Source organism: Elgaria multicarinata, chromosome 1, assembly GCF_023053635.1.
Source record: "Elgaria multicarinata webbii isolate HBS135686 ecotype San Diego chromosome 1, rElgMul1.1.pri, whole genome shotgun sequence".
NCBI classification, from domain to species: Eukaryota; Metazoa; Chordata; class Lepidosauria; order Squamata; family Anguidae; genus Elgaria; species Elgaria multicarinata.
The window spans coordinates 58,516,988-58,527,856 of NC_086171.1; the positions used below are offsets into that span (position 1 = coordinate 58,516,988).

Here is a 10,869-nt window from a genome sequence, read left to right on the forward strand (position 1 = left end):
GGCTCCTGCCTTTTATATACCACTTCATAGTGCAATATCCTACTTGGTGTAGATGAGACCCAAGTCTGGACAATGACCCCAAGAATTAAAAAATGTAAATGCTCTGATGTTTCAAAATAAGTGTGGTCCTGGGGATTTTTATGGCCATCTGAAATCAATTTGTTAACTGATTTTGGGCAACAGCCCAAGAAAAGCTGAGAAATTGTAGGGATTTCACACAACAGTATATTTTAGGGAAAGATCTGCTTGTACTTATTAGAGGATACGATCAACATGAAAAATAACTCTCTGAAGACTCTTAGCTTCTCACTGTTTGGCAAAGAAGGAACAAGAATATAAAACTATTTTATTGATAACTGTTCACCAGTATTTACAATAAAGTAAATAATATACAGTCTCGCAACTTCAACTTACTACAAAGTTTTTACCTGGTCCCCTTAGAACCAAGTAGCCACAAATACTAAAAAGAATGGTCTTACAGATTTAAGGAGGAATAAATTGGGGGGAAATGCATGCACGTCTGTTGTATAGAGGGCTACAAAAACACTTGTGAGTTTGAACAAACTGCCATTAAGATTCACTATTAACTATCAAGTTTTATAAAACACTTTACCTAATATGCAGGAAGCAGTATCAAATGCTCTCCTGTAATAAACAAAGCAAAAAGCACAAACCCTTTTATCCTTTCTGTTTATTCAAAACACATTACTTCAAAAATAACCAAACTTGTCTCATTAGAACTTAGAAGCTTTCCACATTTCTGGTAAGTCAAAATCATACATATATAAAAACAGGGGCAGGGGAAAGAAACTCAAACAATTATTGCGCTTCATCTTCTGGGCATGAGTGCCAAGTTAGCCGTTCTTCATAAAAAGCAATTACAATTTGAGGGCATTTCACGTTAGCTTCTTTGGCCAGCACCAGGTCTGCTTCATCAGAGTCCTTCCTGTTTAAAGACAGCTCTAATTAATATATTGAAAAATATTCCGTAAAACATGGGATCAGGATTTCATAAGCTTTGAATCTTAAGCATTGCTACTAGCACCTTTCAGAAGTAGTGCATGCAGCCTGATCCTTTGCATGCTTATTCAGAAGTAAGCCCTATTTAATGCAGTAAGAATATAATTCCCAGGCAAGTGTGTGCATGATTACCTTATACTTATCATCATAAAAGTCAAATGAGTGAATTCTTACTCAAGTCACTCAAAATCTGTTAACTTTTGAGAAGATCGCTCTTCAAGACACCAATGTGAAAAGAAAATGCTAGATCTCACTTCCACTTTAGCAATAGCCTTGTAGCTATATTATTCCATCAGTATAACATTTCTGAGAGGGAAGATTTTTTAATATTGCTGCTAATGCTCTAGTTCTAATGCGAGAAATATCATTCAGTGGGACTTGGTACGAAGTAGGAATGCCTGGATTTTGTGAAATCCGTCCCACATACGTTTCATGGACTGTGCAGTGTCATTCATTTTGGTATCCACTTACAGACAGATTTGAATTCCCCACCACCACCATTATGCAGAAAAATACACAAATAATTTTGTAAGGAAGTTTGCAACAATTTATATAATTTATGTTAGTACCTAATATTTATTGTATAAATATTCCATTAGACTTTCCCCCGCATATATTTTCCAGGATGACATATGTGTCAGCAGAAACTTGCATATTTTCCTAAGAATGAATTTGCGTAAAAATCCAGAAGTCCCTAGACTCCATGCAGCCTGGCGAGTCTGGTCCACAACAGATTCCACAGGTTGAATTCTTTGAAATCGGAACTCATTTAAGTCAGTCTCAAATTTCTCCAGCATCCCTAGTCCCAAGTACACATGCATAGAATTGGGCTGCAACTGTATTATTAGCTGAGCTCTTTGGAGCAAAATTATACTTTAAATTGATACCAAACAGTATGAATAATCATGCATACAGATACATTAATGCTAAACACTAACAAGAATTGTAGCTTAAGTTTGATAAATGTGATAAGGCAATATGGTTAGCGCTCTTTCAAGTTTAGAGTTATACATTAGTGAGCGTTATTAGTAAGCTTGGTACTGACAACTGCAACTGAACAATGACAACTGCAACTGAAGATTGCCCTTGTTTTCTAAACCCCGTAAGTAGCAAGCATTGATATTATCTATGCTTAGGAAGGGAAGACCAATGCCTCTAATAGTCCTTTCATCCTGTTGTTCTATACGTAACAGCAGAAAATTCTATTTTCTATCAAGTCAGTCCAAAATGCATCTTAGATTGACATTTCCATTCTACAACTTACCATTTCATAAGAAACATAAGTTCCCCACTACTGTCTGTGGCTCCAATTATTCGTTCAGGATCAAGACCTCTTGCAAATCCCCTGGGCTTATCAACCTATTTGGTTAAATATTTAGAGAGAATCATCTATACTTTAAATATCTTCTATTGTAGAAAAATCACCACATAGTCCTTCCCCCAAGAAGTTCAGAATAGTTTATATGGTACTTCCCTGCCACCATCAGGTCCAGTGCCTGCAGTTGGCATTGGTAAGCAGCTGCTGAGGGTCTAGAGCAGTGGTTCCCAAAGTGGGTGGTACCGCCCCCTTGGGAGCGGTGGGATTGCATAGGGGGACGTTATGAGGCAAGGGGGTGGCAGGGGGATGCTAAGAGGCAAAGGGGCGGCAGGGGGGCGCTCGAGGTGGTCTTTTCTGAGAAGCGCCTCCCCAGGTCTTAAAACCCAGGTACATTTTTATGGGAGAAGGCAATTTGGTCCCAAGCTATATAGGGGAAGAATCCACACATGTATTAATATCGTTTAAGAAGAGCCCTTTTAACGATGAATTGAAATGTTTCAAAAGCACCAAAACGCTAATGAAGAGACATACCCTGCTTTGTGTGTCCCGCCACGCCCGCTGCAAAACAGAGGCGTTCGCTCTCTTTTTCCCTCGGCATGCCTGTGGTGGGTGCTTCCCATTTAAAGGGGCCGTGCGCAGGAGGCACTGGGCATGAGTTTGTGGAACCAAGGGGGCAGTTACCTGAAAAAGTTTGGGAACCATTGGTCTAGAGGCAGAAAGGGGCCCATTCCTGCCATGACTCTGCCACAGCTAGGACCAATTATGGAGTGCATTGTGGCAGCAACTCCCCCTCCCACTTGCCTGGCCCTGCTGGCAAGAGGAAACACCATGGAAGCCAACTGGTCTAGCCTGCAGATCCAGCTTCGCAAAGGAACAGACCGATCTTTTATGTTGTTCCTGTGCCATCATTGGGTGTCATCCCCCCACCCGAAAAATCAGTATCTGAGTGTTGCTACTCAAAATGTACCTTTTAAAAAGGTTTTCTTTTGAAGTGTTGCATTATGGGGCCTGCAGGCATGGCTGGCCAGCCAAGCAAACAGGGCTGGGCAGGTGATGAAAGAAGAGCCACCACTGCCAGACCATAAAAAAAGGAGGGAAGGCTGCCAGGCAGAGTGATTGCGATGTGTATGTGTGCATCATTGTACTGTGAGATAGACGAGGTTGAGAGTCTATGAAACTGGACCAAGGTCACACAGTGAGTATAACGGCTGACTGGTGGATTTGATCCTTGGTCTCCCTGAACGCACCTCACTGATGCATTTCAAGAGTAAGATATACACCAAACAAATGTTTTAATTAACTTACAGAATCCCGCTTTTTCTTTGATTTGCTGTCATCAGACTCACTATCTGAAAGAGATTTTCTTTTGCCACCATCTGTTTTTTCTTTACCAGCTTTCTGAGAGTTCAAAAAAGCTTCTATTAACTCTGGACAATCCAAATTTTCTTCAGGCTCCCATGTATTATCAGCACTGAAATGAAGTTTATGAAAAAATAGAAATGTAAATCAGAAGGACTGAGCTTGAACTTCAACAACCCATCATAAGTTATTAATCAAATACAGTTCAGTTGTGCTTAGTTACTAGGACAACACTACTGTCATAAAAGTCCTGTTCTCCACTTCATTTCATGCAGGCCAGCTGCTATAATAATTTGCTCCCACTTCAGTAAAGAAAAGTTCAAAGCCAAGTTGCTCAGACTTAAGATTAAAGTTTTAAAGCCTTAAAAACTGACAAGATTTACTTAGCTGTATAGAAAAGAACTATTAAGATTTATAGCTCACATATAACAACTATATAAACAATAATATGGATCAATTGAGTTACGTAACAGGTATACTAGTACAGGAAAGCTCAATGGGCTGGCCCCTACAGCTGGCGGCTGCAATGTAGTGCTTACGAGAGTAAGCACCAAAATGAGTGGAAATGCTAATTTCTGGAAGGGGAGCAACCCACTGGTGGGCCTGGGCCACCCACACGTGCACCACTGATTATTGCCCAATGCGTGGAAATCAACGGAACTGCAAAGGTTTCTAATCTTAAATTGAGTTTACAGTGTGTGGGTATCTCGGAGTGTATACATATGCAGATGTGAACTAGAATAAGAATAAATCTGCAGTTGGTAAATTGGTTTATTTTAAACAACTTGGTAGTTGTTTCTTTCTGTACTATACTATGTTGCTATATATAGTGATCATATAGCAAGAAACATTTTCAACTCAATTTTTAAAAGAACTCTGACAGAAAAAAATAGTCTATTTACAATTTAAAGCATTTTCTGGAAAAGTGATTAATTAGTGCTACTGATAAAAGTTAGTCAGCATGGGTTTTCACAACATCATTATTGAAGCATCAATATGCGTAACAAATTTCTGTCTATTATCTTTTAACACCTGAAGGAAAGGCCTACAGAAAACATAACCAGTTATTAAAAGGCTGAGATCATATTCAGTTTATCTGGGAAAAGGGACTGTACTATAAATGACATATACTTCTAACTGCAGAAGATTACTGCCATGGCCTATACACACAGTGTGGTTTGAGAAGAAATGCGTATGTGCATACAGAGATGTTTTAATTTTTTTTTGTTTTTACTGTAGCCAACTACAGAGCTAAATAGGTAGTAGGCCACAGTTTCATAGTGGTTCTTTTTGGCTAGGTTATTGGCTGCAGTAAATCTTTCCAGGAATACCCATGCCTCTCCTTTACTGACACTATGGCTGTGTGGAATTGTGGCCTACATCCCCAATTAAGGTATAGGTGACATTTTGGAAGAAGTTGTTTTGAAGCTGCTTACTCAGTAAATCCCTTCCATTTCAAGAAGTACTCAACCTTGCCGTTAACTACACGTCGGTCCAGGACTTTTTCTACAACAAATTCTTCAGGTTCTGCTTCTTCAACTTTTTTGCCTTTGCCATTCTGTTTCTTCCCCATTTTATGCTACAAAACAAAATCATTTGAAACAACATCTCAACAGCTACACTGGTATCAATCTCTTACTTCGATCCACAAGTAATATTCTATTCAGTGCAATGACTGAGAATTAGTTTTAAATTAATACAAGCCCCCTTGTGTGGGAAGGCACACAAAAGATAGAAAAGGAGCTCCTCACGATGTTATATGCACTGTTAATTTTAATAATCAATAACAACTTTGGCATTTTTCTGATGTGATTTTCAAAACATATGTCCTACAATCATAACCATGCATGATTTCAGCTTCCATTTTAGCCAATAGAACATACTTGTGAAAAAGATACAGAGCTGTTCTCAATGTAGTTAGGTTAAAACTCAATGTAGTTAGGTTGCTCTCAATAGCATCGGTGAGGTAAGTTCAAAATGTTTAAAATGGCTTTAAACGGTATAGAAAAGTACTTAGCAGCCAAACATTATTCAGATAGCAAGTTATTACATCCACATCATCCTCAAAGCATTCCAACTTCAATAAGGCACAGTTCAGTATGATACAATGTTATTTTTCCACAATTCCCCTATGCATTGGCTTGAAACTAATATATTAGTGTCATGTTAGAAGTGCTGCAGTCCTGTTAGAATCAAATGTAGAGTTGTAGACACAATTCTGGATGCATTACTTAGGGGACCATCATGTTACAAGTATACAATACTGTGGGAAAACTAGATTGAGAGAAACAATAGCCAGGATCCAAAAGCCTCAAGATGTGCAAGACCAGGAAGACTGTACAGGTGGTTTGTTATGAACAATAGCTACCTTCTGCCATATAGCAAATTCCTTTGGAAACTGAATTTAAATATGTTTTCCTCTAACCCCCCAAAAAGCAAAGGAAATTATGACTTCGGATGCAGGACATTTGGAGATTTTGATGCCTCCCCTTTTGGGGGCGGGGGGAAGTAACAATTCCTGAGCAACAAAGGCCCAGTATGCTCTCCACATAAAAATGGCAGCAACCTAAGTGCAGAAATATATACTGGATTTGAGAGCTGTACCTGTCTACAGTTTACACAGGAATTATTGGCTTGCACATTTTGAGTAAAACTTTGCCTTAAACGCATTTTACTCATTCCAAGTAAAAATACTTTATAGGAGTTATATCCCCCCAAAACTAAATGGTTCCTGAACAAAAAAACCTTTCCCCCCAACACATCATATCTCTACCGACAGAAGGTGAAGACAGTTATGTGGAAAGGTTTTCAAAGATAAAATTGCCAGTTAAAAGATAGTAAGGCAACTCTGTGAGTTGTCTCACCTCTAAAATTGGGGAGCTGAGGAAAGCATACTTGTTTCTGAATACCTTGCAATTTACCCTAACCATTGGAATAGACTATAAAAGAAATCAAAATGATTAACACAGTACCAATTAAGCCTGTATCTTTCTTCCGAAGTCCTTCATATCTACTACTCCCCCATTTCAAAATTGTTATTTCCCACCCACCATTTGAAATTCAGTTTTACCTGCAGATATATACAGTTGGGGGTGACAGACAAACACACAAGGCCGGTTCGCAAGATCACTGCTACCAGCATGTGCTGTGACCCACTGTGATCAAATGACCCCAGCTACATAGTACTTGCAGCTCTTTGCTGAGTCTGTGGGATGCAGAATTAATGCTCCCTTCCTTAGAAGGGTGCATGCACTGATACAACGAGCACTCCATTTTCAAACTCCATCTTCAGTTAAAAGCTCAGATATGAATTAAATTTCTTTCATTTACAAAATATGTTCCTGATAAATTCTCACTCATTTGATGTAATATTTATTATTTATATAAAACTATAAAGCCATACTTTCCTATAGGTTTTGTTTAAAATACAAAATGTAGGTCATAGGATCTTATGGGAACTAATCTGCACTCCTGTATTCTCAAAATACACACATTGAATTGAGAAATTACTTCCCTCTCTCATAAATGGCACTTGTTACCAACCCATTTGAGTTCTCAAACTGTGTGCCAAAGCACACCACTGTTCTGACAGAGGGGTTGATGTGTGCCTTAAAAACTAAGCCACTATGTTCACTGCATCCACCATTCTATATCTGGTGGAACAGGAAAGAACCCAGGCAGTACTTATCCCTCTCTATCAATACGATATATTGACAAGACTATTATCACAAGGGAAGTAGTAAAGATGCACTGGATACCATAATCACATCCACAAATTTTGGCTGGCCTTACTAGCCATACCAAAATGGTAATAAGGACCCTGCCTCTCCGTTTCAGTGCAATCCTCTCGTCATCCCTTCATTTCTTCTTCAGTGGAATCCTATCCATATTCACTGGGAAGTCCCATCATGTTCAAGAGGGATTACTTCAAGGGAACTACCATCCTTATCTGGGAGTGAGGCCCATCAAACGTAGTCAAACTCAATTAAGAATAGATTATACGATTGAGCTGTCTGCCCTTGACATCTGTGAGGTCAGAGATGATTCCCTGTTCCTGTAACCTAGCTCATAAATTTTGTAGGTAAGGTCCCTGCAGCTGTGCTGAACATGAAAGGGGTTTAGAAGCACAGTGCAACTGCAGGGACTCTACCCTGCCCTCCTTCCAGCTTCAAAGCTGAAGCTGGGAGAGGAAAGTAGGGGGTCATTTGGGTGCTAAGTAGCAGAGGCCCAATGAGTACCTGTTATCCACTGTCTAAAAAAATAAATAATTCCTGGTTTTGTTTCTGGCTCTGGAATGAAAAGGATGGCGCTCATTTGTACAGTGGAGGCATATTTGGAAAACTACAGCTATCCAAACAACCAGTTTCAGCTTAGGGCTGGAGAGGGGTCTTCCCTGTAGTAGTTCTGAGCTTCTGAAGCTTAGGCAACAGAAAAGGATTTATCCTCCCACCTACTTGGAGAGAAGGATGAAGCCCTGTCACCCTTGCCCGACAAAATAGGCAAGCAGGATTGTGGAAGGCCGTCCATGATGCCACCCATGTAGTAGCTGCTAAACACACAGGAGCCCCAGGAATATTTGTTACTTTTGCCCAGAACACACTGTTCCATCCCTAATGACTAGCCATGGCAGTCAGTTGTTGCAAAACAAAGCTGAGCAACTAAATGTGCATTTATGTGATATATCTTTGAGTGCAAGAGTGAAGTGTGTTTCCACTGTTAATCCAAGAAAAAATCTAACTTGCGTCTCAGGCAACAAGAGTTTGGTTAACACAAACCTTATTAAACCAAGTCCTTCAACTTTGAGCTTGCATTCAATGTGTTTATCATAAATTTGCTTGCTTGGACTCATGGTCAGCATTATACTTAAATTATCATCTGTAAGCATACCAATGTTTATACATCTGCTGCCTGTCAACGTAAGGTGGGTTAATAGAATTATATTATTATAGTTGGAACCAGCACTGGTCTCTTTACTTCTACTACATGCTCAGTTTGTCACATGCCCTCTTGGCAACTTACTTCCCACTCACAGACTATTCCCTCAGTGAAACCTGGGTTATTTTCTTTCCCACAAGGAGGTGGAGGTAAAGAATTGCATCGGCTTCAAAAATTAAGTACATCACTACATAAATTTAACTGAAAGCAGCAAACCTATTAAAGCCAGAGTTTGCATTCTTTCTATAAGACTTACTTTCAGAGTCTGGTATTTTGGTAGAATAATGCTGAGGAGGGGAGATGTGGATGTATCTTTTTACACAGAGATGCCAACAATAAATCTGAAGAAATATGGTGGTAAAATCCTTACATATTTTTGGTGGTCATGAACTTACCAATGTAGATTTATTGGTGGCCATTTTTATTGAAGACTTGCTGAGCTTTTACTAGAAAAATGCATGACAAAAGGAATGTTGCATTACTCAGAGAAAGGCATCTCAATACATGTATGGTCCTTTTTCTATCCATGTGATTTTTTAAAAAAAGATATCAAGCATATTAACCACATTTGAAGTTATATCTTCATTCTGTTAGGGTTATTTGGAGTTAACAGTTACCTACAAGACATGCCATGCTTTTTCACCAGACATGTTTCACAAATTATAATCCAGCGCATAAAAGTTTATAGGGGAGGCTTATTTTGCAAAACACTGGGACAACAGGTTGTAATAACATAAAATCTTCAATAATACGTTGTAACATTACAGAATCCTGAATCCATTTGCATGCTTTTAAATCAACAGTAAGCCTAACTATTAAAGAGAGTTCAGGATTACAGTTGACTAGCCTGCAGTACAGATACTATATAGGTAACCTATGCACCTTAAAATGATAATCATACAACTTAGTTTTAGAATAATCCCATTCAACAATTCATAAGTATTAGATATACACAGCTTAACTGGCCAAAAGCCTTCCCCTAACTTCTCTGTAACTTAATTTCACAGTGGCTTCTTCCTAAACCTATATAGAGCACCAGCCATGAGATTCAGCAAAGCAAGAAAGAAAAACCAAGATACCCAAGCCCTCTTTGACTCAGCAATGTCTTCTTGCAGATGCGAGAGACTACATAGCCAATTTTAGGCCATGCAGCTGCACATCGTGCTTCCATTTAGAAGAAATGGAATGCCAGAGCAACAAAGGCCTGTTGCAAAGGATCGAAGACTAAAATGAGCCTTCAGTACGTAGTGCTTGAGCAAGGGCAGGGCGGGTGGGGATGGAAAGTGATCCTAGATGGGACTCCCATAACCAAAAGTATACAAGGTATGATCAGTTGCGGTGAAAAGTGCCAAATCACTTACGACTCCCTGCCACCGCCACCGCCACCCAATTCGAGCAGCTCTATCAAACGCCTTATGTTTCGCTTACATCTGCAAGCGCAACGCCACCCATCCAAAGCGCTAAAGGTTCAACGGATTGTTATTTTTCAAAAAAATATCCACGCCTCCAAATCTCTTGCTTTGTCCGAGGCCTGGGCCTCTTCCTCCTCCACTTGCTGCAGGGTGCTTTTCTCGGGGGTGGGGTGGGGGAGGGACGGCAGAAGTGGTCCAATGCCGCGATCCCATCGCACACTAACTAGAGAGTAAGCCCCCACTGAATTCAGCGACATTTAAACTTCGGAAGTATAAACGGCTAGAGGATTGTGGTACCGGTCTCACGGCATGCGTGATTATTGCCATTCTCTCCGACTACAAGCAGACAGCGAAGTGGGGGCGCGGGGGAAGGCCTACTCGAGAAAGGTCGCCTTGTGGCCTTTTCTCTCTCTTTCTTTAAGCCCCTAAATGAGCCATGAGGCGGCGGCAGCGACAGCAACGAGGGGAAAAAATGGACGGGGGTTGGGAGGGGGAGAAACGAGGGGGAAAAGAGGCCACGCCTGGCCATTTCTTGTAGTTACATAAAATGTAAACCGTATTCTCAAAATGGGACGCAGCCCTCCCTCACCACACCCCGCTCGCGCTTCCCTATCCTATTCTGAGAAACGAGCTAGAAGGGAGCTGAAGGAGGGAAAGGAGAGAAGAGAAGAGAGATAGATACGGACTTCAATGGTGCCCAGCCGTTCCGCTCCCCTGTAGTCAGTCTCCGGGCTCCAGGCGCGCAGTGAAACGGCAGCAGCGACATCTGAGGGGGCGGGGAGAGACGGAAGGAAAAATGGGGCGGGAGTGAGGCCGCCGCAGCCG

At 40.6% G+C, this 10,869-nt stretch overlaps 1 protein-coding gene across 2 annotated transcripts; it reads right to left on the bottom strand.

The window, feature by feature from the left end:
• Positions 1-329: 329 nt before the first annotated feature.
• Positions 330-10,836, bottom strand: CBX3 (chromobox 3). 2 transcript variants are annotated; one of them, XM_063128969.1, is made up of 6 exons: positions 10,731-10,817; positions 9,028-9,078; positions 5,134-5,276; positions 3,644-3,809; positions 2,285-2,379; positions 330-946 (listed from the first exon to the last, which is right to left on the bottom strand). In XM_063128969.1, the coding sequence occupies exons 2-6, from the start codon at positions 9,049-9,051 to the stop codon at positions 820-822; spliced, it is 555 nt and encodes a 184-aa protein (XP_062985039.1). In that variant the 5' UTR covers positions 9,052-9,078; positions 10,731-10,817; the 3' UTR covers positions 330-819. The 2 variants fall into 2 exon arrangements, with proteins under 2 accessions (XP_062985039.1, XP_062985049.1); XM_063128979.1 differs by lacking the exon at positions 9,028-9,078 and having other exon boundaries at positions 10,731-10,836.
• Between the last annotated feature and the right edge of the window lie 33 nt (positions 10,837-10,869).

Excerpts from the sequence above, each read along its gene's own strand:
- CBX3 (XM_063128969.1), bottom strand. The coding sequence starts at position 9,051 with ATGGCCACCAATAAATCTACATTG. Across the intron at positions 5,277-9,027 it reads CCACCAATAAATCTACATTG|CATAAAATGGGGAAGAAACA; the intron begins GTAAGTTCATGA and ends TTTGTTTTGTAG. Across the intron at positions 2,380-3,643 it reads CAAAGAAAAAGCGGGATTCT|GTTGATAAGCCCAGGGGATT; the intron begins GTAAGTTAATTA and ends TTAACCAAATAG.